This window comes from Barbus barbus (assembly GCF_936440315.1).
Source record: "Barbus barbus genome assembly, chromosome: 50".
Taxonomy (NCBI): domain Eukaryota; kingdom Metazoa; phylum Chordata; class Actinopteri; order Cypriniformes; family Cyprinidae; genus Barbus; species Barbus barbus.
This window is the reverse complement of record NC_136728.1, coordinates 4,490,593-4,511,431: the sequence shown is the minus strand read 5'-3', so window position 1 is coordinate 4,511,431 and position 20,839 is coordinate 4,490,593. Positions and strand designations below refer to the sequence as shown.

Sequence of the window (20,839 nt, the reverse complement as noted above, 5' to 3'; positions counted from 1 at the left end):
ACATTATTTCCAGAATGTATTATTTATTGTACATTAATCATTCAATATTCACCCATTTTTGGACCTTAACACAAACACCCATTAGGAAACATGCCAAAGGATTTTTTGTTGTTTTTATTAAATAAAGTGTTTAATAAAATTATTTACATAGACAGCAATATGGATGCTTCACCTCACAAATTATGTAGTCTGTGACTACTTGGATTCATACAATAAAGTTCAGTCAGGTTAAGAGATCAGAATAATCTCTCAAATCAGGAAATGAATCAACTCTCAGATGAACTCGATGCGATTTGCCACAGGAAAACAGGCCAGACGTTCTGCACGCCTCACCATGAGATGCAACTCAAGTTACATGATCAATTCAGAAGTCTTACAAACATTTCTCAAGCAATTGAAATGACATAATTAGCGAAAAGGGTTCAGAAAAAAAATCCACTTTTAGCTATCAACTTTTCTAATTAATACTTTTCATTGAAACTTTAGAAGTGCATAAAGAAATGGTTCATTATTTTATAGGCTGAATGTGGTTTGTAAGCATGTCATCCACAAACAGAAAGAAAACAATGGCAATCAGGAAAAACAACTGGCAAGCATTCAGCTGGCATCTTTTAAAATGAAAACAGTTTCAACTGAACTGAAAGGGTAATTTACAGCCGTTCACGTGCGTCATGAGAGAACCGTATTATTTCTCTATTTGCTACAAAAGCATTTCAATGAGGGTGAGGTCTACTAGTATTTCTGTTTTACCTTTATTAGTACACGAAAAGATTTTAAAGAACCAAATTGATTCCATAAAGACTGGATATCAGAATGATATTTTAGTTTTCTGAGAGATCACTGAACGTCCCAGAGGATCCTCTATATAATTCTTATATTCTCATTAACCACAATTACTATGCTCTCCAGTGTCAATTATTCATGGTGGAACCACAGGTGCTGTGTATGTATATATGACGTATACATATACACAAACATGTGTCTGACAATGCAAGAGCCTGTCTGACAACTTAAACTTCCCATTGGATCATCAGCTTAAAATAGCATAGTATTCATGTTTTGAACAATGGCAAACGTAAAGACTTTCAACCCATTTCCAGATGATCTTTACATTCACAAGAAAACATACAAACATTCAAAAAGGTTAATTTTATAACTGATGACAAGATGGTGAGCCCTTAAGAGTTTCTTATGTAATTATAGAAATGCACAGATTTAAAAAACATCCAAATCTACTGTTGATCACTATATATATATATATACTGTCTGAAAAGCATATAGCAGTTTCCCTCGGCCTCACATTGGAGTTTGGGAGTCTTTCGGGACGTCTGCGTGTTGGATTTGCCCAGTTTCCTCTTTCTTGTGTTTTCTTGCATGTTTATATTTATCCACATAGGCTTTGACCAGGTTGGCTACTTTCACCGGGTTAATCTCCCCGCTCTTGCTATGACACACCTTGTGAATGAGACAAAGATGATATGAATGGGGTTATTTTCACATAACATGATAATGATTTCATAATTCACTTAAGAAATGGGCCACTGGAGTGGACGGAAACAAATAGTATTTGCATATGTAAATGTGCTCATCACAGGTGTTTACTTCGGTCGTAGCGTGCCGTACAAGGAAGTGGATATGGAAAAACAACCACAAAAAAAAACATTCAACGTCACCCAATTACCTTCTGAACAGCTTTGCGCAAAATCTCTTTGTACTCGTCCTTCGTGATGTCTCTTTTCTGGTAGAAGGGTTTTATGGCCAGTTTGACCTCCTCTATTGCTCGCTCTTGCATATGAAGTTTCTTCATGTACTACAGAAAGACAATCAGTGTTTACAAATTCATGACATCAAGACAATGCAATGAAAAATGAGATGGTGATATGATGTAACCATGCTCTAGTCACCTCTTTCTGATTGGGGTCGTGTAAAATTTCTTTGTGGGATTTTGGTTTGATGGACTCATCTTGGGGAGGCAGGCTGGAGACCGATGCCATGAGTTTTGGTTCAGCCTGAGATGAAGCTTTATCCTTTAATATGAAATAATATGATAATACTGAAGTACAGCACTCCAACTGCCTCAGATAATGAAAATTCCCATAAAATGTTCAACAGATTTGTGCAGTGTTTCAACTTCCTGTGCTCTGGGATTTCCCTTTGCTGAAGGGAATGTGAAGCAGTAATTTATCAAGCACTGATTTGTTGCACCTGAATGATTTTTTATTTTAATTTTAATTCATTATATTATGTAGCTGATGATTGCAAAATAACAGAAACAATCAGTGTCAACTGCTGAAAACAAACACGACATCATAACCCTCATAAATCATGATAAACTTGTTCGTGTCAGGGACACTCCTTGTGAAAGGAGGATTCAGTTTCCAAGGAGTAATGTTAACTTTCATTTCTCCCGAAGTGAAGCCTTATATGGCTGCTTTCAGTTTCAATCACATGGGTACAATAGAAATTGCATCAGCATTGTCGTCACGTCCTTGAGAGAGCAAGCTGCAAATTATGAATGCAAATAGTGACACAACGACACCCTCTGGTTGCTCAAAGCAACTACATATGACGAGCAATAATTATTATATGCAATGGTATCCAAAATCATTTCTATTAAAAGTGGAGAAATTTCAAATTACAGTCTCATTCATTTTTGTGTTATTAAAAATCAAAAGCTTTTTCATGAGGCTAAATTTATGTAACCCAAAGAGTTTTTTCAATTAGAAAGTGTTTTGAAAATTCTGCAGTTATTTACTATGATGGGGTGTATATTGAATGTCACCTGACCAAACCCAGAAAACAGGTCTCATCACATTCGCTTGGCGGAGAAATTGTTATCTGTAGTATGAACTAATGGTGATATGGAATATTAAGATAATCAGCTAAATTAGCAATTTTTTTATCGTTTTAATCAATTTTAATATTTAATATGCAAGTGAAAAAAAAAAAAAAAAAAACTTTTAGATTTCAATCCGCATATTGCACATTGGCGATGATCATCTTCGGTATCTCCTTTTTAAAAAAACACACAATCAAAGTCAGTGTGGTCTACATTGGACATCAACAGTCTTCAAAATATCTCTTGTCTTTCCGAAGAATAAAGTCATGCAAGAGTGAACCTCAAGTTCAAAATTTCAAATCAAAGTTAAGAAAATTGACTGTGTTAAATGGGGGTGTGGGGGAAATCTCTCTCTATAAGACACTGTACCTGATTTTGCGGGGTTGTAGCAAACCTTCGCGACCCTTCTTGCTTGAGTTTTAATTTGAAGAGAGCAAGTTCTAAAAAAGGCATGGGAAAACATTTAGTCATTATCTCAATAGTTGCAGAGTTCGTTAGAGACCAGGGGTGTCCAATCCTTCTCCTGAAGGGCCACTGACTTGCAGAGTTCAGGTCCAACCCCAATTAAACACACCTGAACCAGCATTAAACGTCAAATGTCAAAAATTTGTCCAGAGACTAAACTTCCCAGACAATTGTGTTGGGTTCAACTGGAGTTTAACTAAGGGTGTACTAACCTGTTCCTGGAGGGCCACTATCCTACAACCCTAATTAAACACACCTGAACCAGCTGATCAAGGTCCTTAGATTCACAAGAGACTTTCAGGCAAGTGTGTTGGATCTGGTTGGAGCTGAACTGTGCAGGTCAGGATATTGGTCCTCCGGGAGCAGGATTGGACACCCCTGGTCTTTAATGCAACTATTGAAACCATCTAAAATTCAGACTCTGTGTGAATAGGGAGCAAACTAAATGGGTCAAGTCAAGAAGTTGCAGCAAAAAAATTTTTACTCACTGCTTAATTTCTCAGACTGGTGTTCTACTGGTTCCTGCAAATTCCAGGTAACTCGTTTTCCCTGCGATTTAGACTTTGCACCAGGCGTAACTGTTTCGGTAGTTTGCTTATTCTCTGCTGGAGCATCTGGGATGGCAGACTTGGGGTCGACAGCTTCTGCGGAGTCGGCCAAAGAGCTCTCACTCATTTCCTTCTTAATGAAGTCTAAATTATCAATCAAGTAATCAACACTGATATCTTCATCGGAGGAAACAACAGGTTCTTGTTTTATTGGTGGGTCTGGCGGCTGAAGAGGTGACATCTCCATGTCCTCTTCAAAAGGTGGCGAATGATAAGACTCAGTGGGTTCCTTTTTACAGTTCACTGCATCTATGTCAGGCGTATCCAAATTGATGAGGAGAAGGTTGTCACTGCAGCTTGGTGAATCATCTTCATCAGGCCATATTTTTTCAATTTTTATTGTTTTTGGCTCAACCATTTCTTGCCCTTTCATCTCATCTTGTAAGCTAGCATGGCTCTTCTCTAAATCAGCACTGCCTGATTTAATTTCATTAACATTTGGTGATTCCATGCTGAAGATGTCAAAAGATGCCACTTCTTCTTTCTTCATCTCTTTAATGCCATTTAATTCTTCACACAAGTTGAGACAGACTTCCTCCTCCTTTTTGATGTCTTTCCACTCCTTGACAAAACCAGTGGGCCAAGGTTCCTCCCATTTCATTTCATTAAGCAGCTCAAGTGAAACATCATCCTTGCTTTCTTGAAGCGTTCTGGTTGGGTCATCATGTCTTGATGATCCAAGTCCATGAGGTGTGGTCTCAACTTTAACTGATGGTAATACAACAGTTATCCCACACTCATGTGGTCTTGTATCTCTCTCTGTCTTCACAGGTGTTGTAATCTTCTTTGCACTAAGAGCAGGCTCATGTAATTCAGTGGACATGGGCTCTGTAGACTTATGGGAACTCTTTTCTGTACGGCGAGAGATCTCGGATCGATCATACCGCCGTTTACGCTCCCTAGATGTTGATCTTGACTTCTGCCTCCTTAGCCTATTCTCACCCTGATCCTTTGATGTTCTCCTCCTTTCTCTGGATCTTGATCTAGAAAACGAACGAGATTGGGAGCACCTTCTTTCTTTTGACCTCTTCCTTTCTCTCCCTCGGTTGTCATTCCTCTCACGACTAGCTCTTCTCCTGCTCGTCTTCCTTTCTCTACTGCTGGAACTCGAGGAACACCTCCGGTCTCTTGATCGTGGACATCGCCTCTCTTTCGATCTGGAGCGGGAATGCTGCCTCTCTTTTGATTTCGAACGGGATCTCAGCCGATCCCTTGACCTTGACCTCCTCTTTTCTTTTAACTTTGAGTGTTTCTTTTTATGGGAGTCTTTAGATGAAAGGCTTTGCGAGTTTGATGGTGACCGCTTCCTATCCTTGGACTTGGCCTTGTGAGGTCTTTCCTCCTTGTCCTTAGCGGTGTTAGAAGAATTAAAAGCACCACTAACTGAAGGCAGCTCTTTACACACCCCATTTCCTTTAGAAGCTTGCTGTAGATTGGCTAGAGACTCTTCTAGTGACTTTGATTGGGGCCTGATTGGTGGAGGTCCGGTCTCAGGTTCAGACTTCACCTCCACCTTAACATTTTTTTCACTGCATGACGAGCTTGATCTGGAGTGCTCTTCAGTTTTCTGAAAAGGGCTTCCTGGAGTTCCACCACTTCCAGTATCCACGCCTGCTTCACATCTAGTAGAATCCAAAGCAGGACCTCCTGAGGGAGATGGACTGGGCATGGTATCTGGATGATGTGGAGATTCTTTGCACGGTCTGTCCCACAAAGATTCTGGCTCCGTTTTAACTTCTGCACACATTTCCAAGCCTCTCTCTGTATCCGAGTGTACATCCAGAGGCTCAGATTTGATTGGATGACAGGCATCCTCATTGGCTCCAATTGGCACCCAAGGTGCAGCATGTTGGACGCCGACATCAGGACCCTCATTTTCTGGTTCATTATCAGAGGAATCAGACCCTGTAGGGTTAAAGGGATCATAGACCTCACTCTTCACCTCTTTGGCTTTTGCTCTTAAAGACAACAGCATCTGTTTACTTTTATTATTTCTCTTTGATTCCTCATCACCACCAGTCCCTCCTGATGCAGGAAGTCGCCGAGCTTGCCAGGGGTTTCCACTAGCATTTATACGGAAACTGACGGAAGAAGAGGAGGGGCGTGAGTTTGAAGAGGCACTAAAAGATGTAGTAGAGGTGAAAGAGCTAGAAAATGAAGATGACGCACCAGTCCTGTCTGCTCTTTGCCTCTGAGCATCCACCGTCCTGTTTTGCTGACTCGCACCTGTACCTTGTTGGTCAACGGTACATTCCCTACCTGTATTGCCTGCTAAGCTGTTCGCTGAAGACCCAGGCAAAGTACTGCTACTGCTGCCACTGCTACTATTAGCACTGGAGGTACTGTCCCTTTTAATTTTTGGTATTCTTGGCAATACAGAAACATCCACCCACACAGGTTTAGGAGGTGGCTTTTTGACAGGTGGCTGTCGGACAGCACCATCCTTGTCTTGATGGGGAGAGTCAGAAGGGCCATTTGGCACCCTTGAGAGGGGTTGACTTCTAATCCCATTGGTGCTCAAGTGACTATTCCCAGGTCTAGGTGAGTTTAGGGTGCCAAGCCTATGAAGAGCTGCCGGATGCAATCGGGAATGTCCCAAGGGAGACGGGTGAGAGTGAGGAAGATGAGGAGAGTGTATGGGTGGAGATGTGGGATTCTGTGGTGTGGAACAGGACCCAGGAGATCTGTGTGCTGGTGGGGACCTCCTCAATGGGCTGGAGGAAGGACCAGCCCCTCCAGAGGGTTGAATGAGACTTGTTTCTGAGTTTGGGATGTCTCCTGTTTCCCCTGAGCTTGAACCTCTAGGGGTAGTGTTTGGCAAGGACAGGGACACTGAAAGGAACAAATAAACATTTTCTTTTTGAAAGGATGACAAACATGCAACATCAAGTTACTATTGCTAAAACCATCAAAACAGATGCATTTAGGAAGATAACAGAGGTTTGGCTTATGTGTGTGACTGCAAATAAAAAAAATACTAATGATGCATCCATTATAGATCAAAGGTGAATCATGGAGAACATTGTGCATGACTGTTATATACTCTGTTTATAGTTGTTAGTCTTAGATTTATGTGTTTATTCAAAACACTTTCCAGGTTTATTTGATGTTTTGGGATAAATAGATTGACACTGCAAATAAATAGGGGAATACTTAATTCAAAGTTTGAGATTCATTGTGCAAAATAACAGTTATCAACAGTCACAATTTCCACTAACCACCACCTAATAGCTCATATATAATCATATATAACTGTTATTCAGAGGTCAACCAATATGATTTTATGATGGCCAATGCCAATATTTGAGAAAGTTGATAGCAGATAAAAATGATATCATGCTATTTAAAGATAACTAAAATGTAAATAACACATACATAGCAATTGCTGCAACTCCATTTTTTCCTTTACATAACATTTACAAAACAAATGGAAATAATTAGAAAATTAAAAATAAACAGAACTTGATGAGTAAAAATAACTTTAAATAATTTATTGATTCTGCAAGTATGCATAATAAATATATATATATATATATATATATATATATATATATATATATATATATATATATATATATATATTTATTTATTTAATAAATAAGAGATGGGACGATACACCTACCTCCCGATTCGATACTATCACGATACTTGGGTGCCGATACAATATGTATTGCGATTCGATATTGCTATACGTTGCGATTTTAGTTTTTAACTCTTGACCATGGGAAAAAGTTGAATGATACACTTAATATATAGACTGTCACAATAAAAAAAAAAAAAAAAACATCTTAGCAGTTACTATTGTGATTCGATATTACAATTTATAATGATTTTTGTTTGCTTATTAAAGAGTAGACAATGGAAAATAGTTGATTATACCCTTAAAAGAGACTGTAGATGATGAGTCATTAACAAAAACAATGCATCACATGTTTCTAAACTTTTATTTCAGGAGCATACACAGTGTATATTTAAAGTACCTTGAACCATGAAACTTTAAAGTACCAAAACCCTGAACTTGCACATGAATATAATAGTCAAATGTTCAACAAAACGTGCAGAAAAAAATACTTTCTGAAATAAAATAAAGTGCAATGTTACTTCGCATACCGTTTTAGTAATGTTTAATCATGTTTTCCTGGCAGTTGGGATTTAAAAGTTAAACATGAAGGTGCAGAAAGAATTCTGGAAGAGGTTTGATTCTCTGCCTCCGTCATGGTTTTGCTTTCTCACGCAGGCTGTGTGTGTGTGTATATATAAATTACATATATACATATATACACACACACACACACACACACACATTTTAGTAAATAGTCAAAATGAAAGTTCTCTTTTCAATACTTAACAGCTAAGGCTTACTGCACAAATGCCACAATGTCATATAAACGGGTGAAATAATAAGGTCGTATCTCATTTTAGTACCTGTATAGCATACAACCCCAACTGAGGAAAAACTCTCCTGCTTACCAATAGCAACGAGTTGATATAAAAATGTCCAAGGCATGACTTACCGGGTTTGTTTGCTTTGAGGGAACCGTCTCTGTTGATGACCACGTCTGAACTGTCCATGAGGAGCATGCTTTGACCACTGAGGATGCTACCCAGCAGATCTGATACAGGGGCTTCCTCTGCCCCCTGTGGGACACTCACACCTCCCCTGGAAACCAGCACACAACTAGGATCACCTATCCAAAACTCAAACTTATTTTCATTATGAGTTGGGAGTTATGAGTTCTGAGTACCTGGAGAGTCCAGCAGATATGGGTCTAGCCACAGGCTGATGGGATTGCAAGGCAGAACGGGAGAGGCCACGGCGTTTAGCATCCAAAACAGAGGCTGGCGTTGGAACTTGAATCTCGTCCTCCCTAAAAAGATAAATCCAAAAAACTAAGTTAACCACTCACTTGTTAAAAATAGTTAACAAATATAAATTGTTAATGAGATGACCATCATTGTACACTTAATAAAACTTCACCTATCATCAAAGGGGTCCAGGTCAAAGGGATCTCCATACACAGAGAGGGAGGCTGCTCCGATTTCTGCACGCATACTTCCTAAACTGTACTCTGAAGGCCGATAAACTGAAGGAATCATGGAGCCAGACTTGGGCTTCTTAATGCCTAAACTCCGTGCAATACGACCTCTGGGATTGGTTTCTCTCTTTAGGACCTGAAAGGGCAAAAAGATAGAAAACACACTTTTATGACAAACATTTAACTACAAACTTTCATGTCCTCTTGCATGGAGAAGGTAAGGCAAAACTTTCTGTCGGCAAAACATTTATATAAGAGCTTTCAACAATGACGTAGAAAACCACAGGCTACATAAGCATCAATAAAACATCAATTCAAATTGTAGTTGTTATACATCTGCTGAGAGCTCACCAGTTTTCTTCTTGATTTTGACTTCCTCACTTTGCGTTTCCGTCTCTTGACTCCCATGTTTGTTTTTCCCCCTGAGGTTGCTGAGGATTTGCTTTTGGTTTTCCTTCTTTTAACTGCATGAACAAGTAAGAGAATCCCATTCAGATCAGACAGAAACAACAGACAGAAGCACACCCAACTGAACAACCAGGTTAATGAAATCTAAAAGACGCGAGTGCAACGGTGAAAGATGTCCCTACAGAAAATGCGATAATATGGGTTCTGTGTGAACGGCTTGGTTCCAGTTTTAGGTAAACAACATATTCCCCGCATTGATGCTCTCTTTTTCTGCAATATTTTGAATGAGCAGTGGGTTCAACTGGATAGGCTAAAAAAAGCATTAAAATGCAACAACACCTACATCGTCATCGCATCTTGTGTGCCACATATAAGGCTGCCTGACGCACATCTAAAATTTGATTGCAGCGTTTTTACATTAGAATGTGGATTTTTATTTTAAATTCGACGAATATTCAAAATTCTATGTTTTTTGACAGCCCTAATAATCAGAAATGTTTCTGAAGGATCATGTGACACTGAAAACTGGAGTAATGAAAATTCAGATTTGATCACAGCAATAACTTACATTTTACAATATATTAAAACAGAAAATAGTTCTTCGAAATTGTAGTAATGTTATACAATATATTTTGATCCAATTAAAAAACCATTTAAACCCCCCTTTTTTCAGATTCTGAAGTATTTTTCAGATTTCATACATTCAGACCATGTGTGATAGATAAGATCAGCCAGAACAAATCTGTCTCACCTGTCTTTCTCCTCCGGCGGGATTTGGAGCGAGGGGTCAAGTCTCGCACATAAACAGCCGTGTTGAGTCCAGCCACTACTGCATTGATGGTCTCATCCAACCATGTGGACTGGATCATATATCTGGGAGCGAGCTAAAACACAATACCACACAAAATCAAACACACATTAGCTCATATCTAAAGCAGTACTGCACAAAACATTCCCAAAGTACACTCACTAAACCCAAGTATGAGCAAAAGTAAAGGTCCTTGCACACGGAGTCCGAAATTTTCGTATGCGTTTTTTTTTCTTCCGTATTCGTCATCCTTTCCTATCAAAATGCTTGCTACAGATGCCAAAATGCAGGAAATCAGAAGCAGTGTCCAGAGGTGGGTAGAGTACCCAAAACCTGTACTCAAGTAAAAGTACTTGAAGAAATATTTACTCAAGTAAAAGTAATATTCTGAATAGTTACTTGAGTAAGAGTAAAAAAGTATCGGATAAAAAAACTACTCCACTTTTTAGTTACTAGTTACTTTGGATCATTTACTGAATATAGTCTATATATATATATATATATATATATATATATATATATATATATATATATATATATATATATATATATATAAAACTGGTAATGTCATGGTATCATGTGCTGTAATCGAATCTTTACCTGTGTAACCGACAGTACACGCAGTGTTCATCTAATAAAGATCTTCATAGCTAGCAAACCGTAGCCTTTGCAAAATTTGCTTTCAACTGACTGTAGTTCCAAAGCCACGTCTTCAACTCTCTTTCTGTTACAACTCTGAGTGAGAACCGCTTAAGACGACTCGGCGCGTGCGGCAGGGAACTGAACGACTCATTCAAACTGATTCACGAACCGATTCACTGGTTTGATCAAGCCTTCGAACAGAATTGACTCAAAATAATTAATCATTCGCGAACGGGCATCACTCATTGCCCAGAAAAAAGTAGACGGCGCGTTTGGAATAAATTGAAGGATTTTTAACTTGTATTGCATTAAGATAAAGTAACGAGAGGAGCGTCGCCCACAGTAACGAAGTAAAAGTACCGTTTTTTTTTACTAAAACTGCACTTGAGTAAAAGTACCCATTTTTAAATATACTCTAAAAGTATTAGTTACCCAAAAAATGTACTCAAGTAAATGTAACTCGTTACTACCCACCTCTGGCAGTGTCTAAACGTGACTGGCACAATGCGAGGTCGTATTTATATTTTTAACGTGCGAAAATTTCAGATGAGATTTCAGACTCTGTCCAAAAAGACCTTAATAGTTACAATATATGTTCATACTTGTTCTAGCATTTTATTATCACATTTACTTGTATTTGAACAAAACAAACATCGGTTAGACCGGATTCATCATCTCAGTGACACACCAATCTCAGCCCAGCGGCACATCAGTCAAGACACTGTTACACACTTGTGATTAGATAGCAAAGCGAAAGCATCATGCAAACCTGTGCTGCAGTGCGTGCCTGTGTGATGCGGCGTCTGTTGACGTTGGCCCGAACTCGTTCGCTGTGCTGGGTGCGTGCGATGGCGCGGGTGGGTCTGGACCGGGGGCGGCTGGTGGTGGGCAGAGAGCTGCTCTCGTCCTCACTGATTTGTTCAGAACCTAATACAAGATATTAGCAGGAAAAACATGGTTATTAGAACAACACATAATAGGGCTGTCAAAACTAAATTTGAATTTTGTACTTAGCCTATTATCAATATTCAAATTATGTTCAAATTTAAAAGGCATAATTTCAGTTAGGGGGGAAAAAAGGTTTTGGCTTCTCTCCTTAGGCCACATCGAGCAAAATATTACTAATGCACGTTTATTCAAAGCAATAAAATAACACTGCTATCTTTGACAAAAGTGCATAATGTTTAAAATAATGTTTAGAAACCAAATATAATTAATCAATTTGCATGCATGTATGTATGTATAGTTTAATACAAAAGGACTTTACTTTTTTCATTTAAAAACATGAGATGAAGTGGGATGGGAAAAAAAACGCCATCAAGTCTAAACACTTATTTATTATCTTTTAAACTGAACTTGAAAATGCGATAAATATGCGTTCTGTGCTAACGGCTTGGTTTCAGTTTTGCCGTAGATGATCTCCGCATTGATGTTCTCTTTTTCCACAATATGTTGAATGAGCAGTGCTGAATCTAGTGGGTTCAGATGGAAAGGCTAACAAAAGCAATAACACCTACAGCGTAATCACATCTCCACTGTGTGCAGTGTGCCACTGATAAAGCTGCTTGATGCACATCTAAAATTCAAATGCAGCGTTTTTGCATTCGAATGTGGATTTTTATTTAGAATTCGACAAATATTCGAAATTTGAGTTGACAGCCCGTTATTACATTAACATTTGTTAATGTAATGAATGGTTTGAGAAATGAAAGATGACCTGATGTGCGGTTGTTGGCGATGCACTCTGGGCAGAACCATTCCTCTACAGGTACAGCGTCCAACGGCGGTGTGAGGCATTCCATGTGGTACCTGCCATTACAAAAACACAAAATGATATATAATCAGGGGTGCACATAACGGTACGCACGTGACCAAAATAAAAAATGCGCTGTGTAAATATGTTCAGACCGCTCATTTGCACACCGACATAGTTGACAGCTGTTAATGCACACTTAACATTTTAGATCGACAAACTATAATATTGTATAGTTTTCTATTCGAACTAAAAGTGTAAATCTAGGCTATCCACTGAAGTTTTCAAAGCACAATGCAAAACTGTGACATTTAATTCACTGACGTTCTTCAATCGGCAGCGCTAAACCCACCAAGCTTGCTGATTTTAACTTTGAAAATTATGAAAAAATTAACAAAAAAGCAAATATTAGCATTTTATTTTTAAGTTTACAATAAAATAATTGTATTTTTATTTAATATTCCCTTTTATTTTAAAATAGCACACTTTTATTTTAATTTTTTTTTTAAACTAAATAAAGTGCAATAATATTATCATCACTATTATTAACAAATTTTCTATATTTATTGGGTTACACTATGTGCAGTGTGAGGACCAAACCAAATCTCCAGGTGCTCTTATGAGAACCAGGCTGAAAAAGTTATGTGCACCCGTGTATGCTTATATAATGCTTAAGTACACAAAATGATTGCAGAGGTCCAGCATACATCACCAGAAGACTGAGTTACGGCATTTTCATTAAGAATTTTAATGTCAAAAAAAGAAAACACACTCTTCTTGATCTTATTGCTGACATTTAGAAAACAGATTTTAATGATCAACAATTGTGCAAATTCCTGAAAACTGACATCTCTATTCTAAATCATAATTCTCTAATCGATACTATATCTTTCAATTCAGTGTCTATTAAAGTTAGTGTCCAAATCGTCGCTGAAGTACCACAAATAAGCAGTTCACACCTGATACCTGTAATTTTTCCCAGCACAGGTCAAGATGGACCAATTATAGTCATTTGTGATCACTAGATATTTATCATTTAATCATTTTATGTAGATTACCGAGGAAGACTGATTCCATTTGTATATGTATAATAGGTTTAAAACTCCTACACTTATGTCATGGGATTTGAACAAGGCCCAATCGAGGATTGGCTTTATTAGCAACCAAAAACCAATTGAAGCAACTTTTAAACCTTTCCAAGCACACATACACAATATATATGGTTCAGCTGTGTTGCATTTCAACCATTATGACAATTTTTGGCAAGACAGCTCCTGTACTAACAGATTTAAGTCAATGTTACTGACCTGATAGCTCAGGGGTCCTCAAATCTGGACCATTCCTGCAGAGTTTAGCTCTAACCCTAATCAAACACACCTGAGTATGCTAATCAGAGTCTTTAAGATCATTAGAAAATCACAGTTTGATCAGGGTTGGAGCTAAACTCAGCAGCAGATTGGACCTCCAGGGTAAGATTTTAGGAACCCTGTGATAGCTAATAAAAACACTCAACCAGCTCCAGGAAAGTTATGAAGTGGATAAAAAAAAAAAAAGATCAATGCAAAACTCCAAAAGACATTTTATTTTGGGAAATTGAGACTTAAGCATTAAAACTAATATGTTAGCTGCATTTATTATCCATAGTTTAAATTGAACCCATCAGCTATTTTTTATATTTCATGTCCAGTCTGATTTTAAATGAGCTACATGTCTCATTTTTATGAAATCATTAATGAACTTTGCACATTTGCACCCACCCCATAAAGCTCGAAACACACTGCACGATTTTCGGCTGTCCCAGACAAAAGACTGGCATCGTGAAGCAATTGTGGCCAATCAGAAATCGCTGCGATTGCTTCACGATGCCAGTCTTTTGTCGGGGACAGCCGAAAATTGTGCAGTGTGTTTCGGGCTTAAGGTACCCCAACTTTCCAGCAGAGTTTGGCTCCTCAGTCCAGACCCAATTAACCCTAGAACATTTTTGGGGCACCTGACACGCCTGTACTTTTCTTAAATTTTTCAGACCTATTCTAGCAGTCATATATCATTATAAACAGGAGAACTTGAAGTTTCAGTCTAACTAATTTAAAGTCCCAATTTTCCCTTTGTTTTCTCTAAGGATGAACAAATTTCCAGAATTATAAGGCAATAATTGGGTGTTTTTTTTTTTTTTTTTTTTACTGTGTACTCAAAGAGAAACACCTGAAGTTTGGATTTCTTTCTTTAAAAAGTTGTATCTGTGTGTTTTACACTTCCAAATAAAATTTTGTCTACATATAACTTTCCCGAAGCAAGTTATAGCCATTTATTACAATATTGTTATAGGTGCTTTTCAGTAAAAAATAGGTCGATTTACTTTACCAACAATATAGATGTATCAAAAAAGAAACATTTAGGGAGTAAAGAAAATGGAAACCGTGTTACATAATAACAAAATCCAGTAAAAAAAAATAAAATAAATAACTTTCTTCCAGAAAAAAACAAACAAAACAACACAAACATTGCAGCAAGTTGTGAAAAAATTGTCCTGTGTGGGTGTAGGACTAAGCGTCAACCATCGTTTCTGTTTGGTTCAGCGGGACGAAATGCATTGGTTTCTTCTGGTGATGACGTAATCACGTAAGCTACGGAGCCTCTGAATATCCAACTGAGACTAATATTTCCGAAAAGCGGAGAATCTCTGCTTTACGACACTTTTTAAAGCATTCAGATAGGATTAGCGGTTTAAAAGTTATTAAACATTTAAGAACGATAGTTATTCTTAGCCGTGGGCGGCTGTCTCGGTTTTTGAGGGTTAAACACACCTGAACCAGCTAATCAATGTTTTCAGGCTCACTAGAAGCTTCCAGGCAGGTGTGTTGGAGCTGAACTCTGTCGTATTTGAGTGTTTGCCATACACTTCTTACCCAGCGTCACATCCATCGCACAGCAGGAGACGATCTTCACGGTCTCGACCCCCGCAAACCTCACAGCTGGTCTGATCCAAGTCCACATCCACCTGCTCCTCCCCAGGTTTTACAGGCTTCTTCACTGCAATCTAAGCAAACACAAAGCTGATATTAAGGTGCGTTCAATGTGTCCTCCAAGATATATATATAGTGGAAATACTGAATATTATAACTAGTATCTATATATATATTCTATAGAGATCAGCGAGCAAGTCTGTAGCGAAATGTTTACTAATAATTACTCAACTTAGATATTTAGTTGTTGCTACAATGTATAAGTAAGTGACAAATGTTTTTCAGATTTAAATGTATTCAGATGTAATTATTTGGGTTCATAGTTCACAATATATTTCTTTTATTTTGTTTAGACTACTGTTGTGTTTCCGACTTGAATGTGTGACATTACAGGATGTCATGTGCATCAGGTGTGTTTTTGCTTTTTACATTTTTTTATTAATTTATTAAAGGTGATATAAAAAAAATTGTGATGATTTATTATAATTGATAAACATATTTTATCGTAATTGCAACACTTTGTTTATAGTGGATTTAAAATCGTAATTTCATCCATTTCAACAAATTTATTGTCAACTAAGGCATGTTTTCTCAATGAGATGCACCCTTGAGTTTTTCCACTCTTTTTAATTATGACACCGTGTTGTTCATGTGTTCAACTCTTAAATGCAGTCTTTTACAATTATCTTTTAAAAGGCTTCACGCCACAGCTATTACAATAACGACACACAGGATCAATATCGTTAGAAAAACATAACAGCCAATAGCTATTATATAGTTATCTTTATAGTTATTGTTCTTGGTGTGAACAAACCCTTTTATGTGCAACAATCCCGATGTAAGGATTGCTTTATGCGACTCACTGTTTTTTGAACTTTCCCGCCGTAGCACTTTCTCAGGAGAATGTTATTGAAGACTATCCGGTCCACAGGACAAGAGTTGGCATTCTGAGAAGAAAAAAAAAAACATGACATTAATGTTTATGAACCAGTGCTACAGTTAACTAAAACCAAAACCATAATTAAAAAAAAAAATACTTGAAATAAACTTTAACTGAAATAAAACAAAAAAACTTTTTTATTATTATTATTATTTCTTTGTTTTTATTTCAGCTATTTGCCAAGGAAACATTTCTCATTTTCTAGTTCTGTCAAACGATTAATCGCGATTAATCGCATCCAAAATAAAAGTTTTTGTTTACATAATATGTGTATGTACTGTGTATATTTATTATGTATATATAAAAACACACTAACAGTATATTTTTTAAAAATATTTACATATTTAAATTATATATAAATATATTTAATATAAAAATATAATATTTAATTTGTATTTACACAGTACACACACATATTATGTAAACAAAATCTTATTTTAGATGCGATTAATCGCGATTAATTGTTTGAAAAAATTAATAAAAAAAAAAATTACTAAAATTTAGCTACAATAAAAATCCAAATGGAAAATATAGAACTATAATAGTATCATTGTTTCGATACTAAAATAACACTTTTATGAACACTCCTGCATCAGCTACCTGTAGCTGCATATGAATAATCTGAATATCTGAAAAGAATCAATGGCCAAATATTAGGGGTGTGACGAGACACTTATCCTATGAGACGAGATTTTTAGACTTTTTTTTTAAAATCCTTTAAAGTCCTTTTAGTCTTTTATTCAACTGAAAAACACAAAATGCAGATGTAGGTGCATTTTGAAATCAACTTGTACTTTATGAAATTAAACTTCTATTTTAATTAATTATATGCAGTAATAAACAACATGTAAACCAGAGCTGCACGATTCTGGATAAATCATGAATCACAGTTTTTTTTAAATAAACTGCAGATCACGATTCTAAAAAAAAATAGAAAACTAAACAAAATAACAATTTACTAGTGGTTCTGACAAAATGTTTATCGCTTAAGTCTTTTAAAAAAATATACATTAATTTGAACAAAATAATAAAAATTCCATGAAGGAGTCGGTATCTCATAAAGGCTTGTTTCTCTATTGGAATCTCCTGAATGAATGATTCAATGTCAAATACATTTTTTAAAGGGGTTGTCGCCACCTCCTGGCAGAAGATAAGTGTACTTAAAAATACTTTCATTTTGATCGCTACTGTAGACAATAACGGTTTATATCCAAACTATAAACTTTTATCCCTGTAGGCCTACTTCTGTTATTTAAATGTCTGTAACAGAAATAATGATGTGTGGTTGAAAAGACTGTTTGTGTTGCTCTTTCTGGATCAGCAGCAGCATCACTGCAGATGTCTTTAAGACGCTTACGATGTGAAACAAGTGTTACTGGAGTTGTTAGTGTGAGCAGCGCGTGTTTTGTCGCCACCCATATCAGTGAACGACAGTATTCACATCGGAAGAGTGATGATGGCCGACCCTCTGAGTCATTAACATGGGCAGCGACAAAACGATCCACTGACACTCGCGATGTAAAAGAGTCGTAATAGACATAGATGAATCGTTGTCATTCAGGAATAAAATCGTGTGGGTGTTTGAAGCAAGATCGCAATTTTTTAATGACTAATGGTGCAGCTCTAATGTAAACACTGCTAAATGTTTTGAGAGGATATTTTCACGTTCTCACGAAACCAGACAGATCTCGCGAGATGTCGTACCACGAGATCTCGTCACATCCCTACCAAATATGGACAAGAACTTTATGCATGAGTGATGTAAATGGATGAAGCCCATCAGTCTTACATTTGACCACTCGAGGATGCAGTCCAGACAGAAGTAGTGTTCGCAGGACTCCGGCGTGGCCACGGGCTGCTCATGGAATGAGTTCAGGCAGATGGGGCATTTCTCCGAGTCCTCGTCTGAGCTCAGACCCGCTGCATCCACAGCAGCACTCCCAACAGCTCCTTCCAGCACCTTCCCAGAGTCCTCATCTGAAGATACACACACAACAACACTGTTTTCCCTCCCGTGCTTGTTTGAGGATGGTGTTATTAGTGTTACAATATGTATATTTTAGGGCAAATGCAAACACACCACTGGAAAACACTTTTATAAGACTGATATAATATTGTATTCATGTGGTTAGATATGCATTTTAGTATTTATTTTCATAATAAAATTTACAGTTGAAAACACCTTAAATAAATAATGATGAGAACATAGATCATTTATTTTAAACACTGCAATATTGCATAAAAACACATGAACTGTCTGTTTAGATTGTATCATGAGCTTAACATTAAGCGGTGATAAAAGGCCTTAAGAAGATCATTAATATTAAGATATTATTATTCTGGCAGATGTTTAAATCATTAAATAGATAATAGAAAAGGTGGCTTTAAAAGTAAAAAAACTTTTAAAATTTAAATTTGTTCATATAATTAACTAAACTTGACAACGATAAAAATGTCAATAAAAGTCATCTTACCTTCACTTTCATCCTCATCTTCTTCCTCCTCCTCCTCTCCATCATGCACTTCCTCTTGATCGTCATCATCTTCCTCGCTGCCTGTTTCTCCTTCCTCTGACTCTCCCTCATCTGCTGAGTTGTCCTCTGAATTTCAGTGACATGCAGGAAGAGAAGTCATTAAAAATACAATAGAAAACAGAATAAAAATATGTATTTATGCAATCCTGACTGCATCATCTCATACAGAGATTTCTAAGGCCTCTTATAAGCATAAACCCAAAATGTTTAAAAAAGTTAAAGTTTAGCAAGTAAAAATTGTACAAACATCCATCTTCAGCTTGTGATTGATATATGTTTTTGCTGTGAAACCTTTACTGATTTTTATCAAATAAATGTAAGAATAACTCTGATATTATTAGTGATATTGTATCATATCATAAGAGCCATAAAAGCTTTATGTATCAAATATGATACAAAAACACACATATGCATTTTTTTTTTTAATTGTCTTAATAAACTGTTCATGACTTTTTCTGACTATTATTTCATGTATCAGGCTTTCCAGGGTAGTATAGAGATCATTTAGGGCACGCAACACTTCCAGTTATTGATGCGAGATTACAAACCGTCATCAGAGATGATGGACATGGCAGGTCTTTTTCCTTTTCCGTGGGAGACGTTCCTGTTGATCAGCTCATCCTGGCTGTCCTCCTCATCCATGGCTCTGCTCTGCTCTGATCTAGATATATCTCAGCACTGAACAACCTGTAGGGCACAAATGCATTAGTGTACATACAGCATAAATCCATCAAAATAACCTAATAATCCAAGCTTTATCATTATAGATATAATATAGCAAAACACCTGCTACATCAAACAGCCAAATTGTAATAGACACACCATCACAAACTAACGCCTTAGATCATTTTTTACGTTAAAACGTCCTCATAAAGGTCTTAAATTTGTACAGTTTGATACAAATGGCTCAATGCACATAACTCTCAATGCTTTATTTATACGAAACAATGTTATTGACTTGATGCTAACGGCTAACACCAAGCCAGCTAATAAAAACACTGACATGCTTCGTTTAAACTACACACTCCAGGAAGGCTATAATGAGGTGGATTGCAAACATGAAAAATAATCATTGCAAAAAGCCAAAAGTCATTTTATTTTGTGAAACTGAGCCTTGAGCACTTGTACTAAAGCTAGGGCTAAAGCTAACACGCTAGCTGGGTTTCTTGCCCTTAGTCTAAATTTAACTCATCAGCTGTTTTTGCTAAATATCATATCCAGGCTGTACAAAGCAGCTTTTAAAGGCGGTAATTGTCTCATTTATTGAAATCATCAGGGAGGTTATAGTTTTGAGTATTTGTACCTACCCTGCAAGGTTGTGTAAGACATTATTTGTGTTTTGAAGTCCACACGGCGTTTGTCTTTGACGCTGCCGGCCGGAGAAATTACGAATCCTACTATGGGAATATCATGAATATTAATTAGGTGACGGGAGCTCCGCCCAATAGGAATTCTGCGATTGGCCAAAAGTGGGCGGTAGTCAACTGACAGAATCCTACTTGGGTAAAGGTTTGGGCTTATGAATATTAATGAGTGAGGTTACCGAGCAAATTTAGCATGACTAGATTAATATTTAGGGCCGCAAATCGATCATCTTTTTTCAAATGCCCCCTTTTGGTCTGAAGTGTCAAAATTTAACTGCGTGATATATTTGGTTATTTTTCTCATTGTAAACATAACATAGAATATATAGGAAATGTATTTATTTTGTTGGGGAAATATTATATTCATAACTTTGACTTTGACTTTTTCTGTGACTTTAACTACCTAATTATATCACAAAAAAATACTAACACCAAAAAAAAAAAAAGTGCTAAATTTGTGAAACTGTATAATGATCGGC

The 20,839-nt window shown here is 37.0% G+C and overlaps 1 protein-coding gene across 1 annotated transcript; it reads right to left on the bottom strand.

Moving 5' to 3' along the window:
* Positions 1 to 94: 94 nt before the first annotated feature.
* On the bottom strand, positions 95 to 20,395 carry LOC306868569 (uncharacterized protein). The gene is made up of 18 exons (XM_079414818.1): positions 20,304 to 20,395; positions 19,545 to 19,683; positions 18,937 to 19,062; positions 18,252 to 18,439; positions 16,386 to 16,469; positions 15,466 to 15,596; positions 12,524 to 12,615; positions 11,576 to 11,733; positions 10,108 to 10,240; positions 9,300 to 9,412; positions 8,891 to 9,084; positions 8,658 to 8,780; positions 8,427 to 8,572; positions 3,793 to 6,744; positions 3,209 to 3,279; positions 1,905 to 2,027; positions 1,682 to 1,810; positions 95 to 1,455 (listed from the first exon to the last, which is right to left on the bottom strand). Exons 2-18 carry the CDS (start codon positions 19,636 to 19,638, stop codon positions 1,297 to 1,299), a joined length of 5,016 nt encoding a protein of 1,671 aa, XP_079270944.1. The 5' UTR covers positions 19,639 to 19,683; positions 20,304 to 20,395; the 3' UTR covers positions 95 to 1,296.
* Between the last annotated feature and the right edge of the window lie 444 nt (positions 20,396 to 20,839).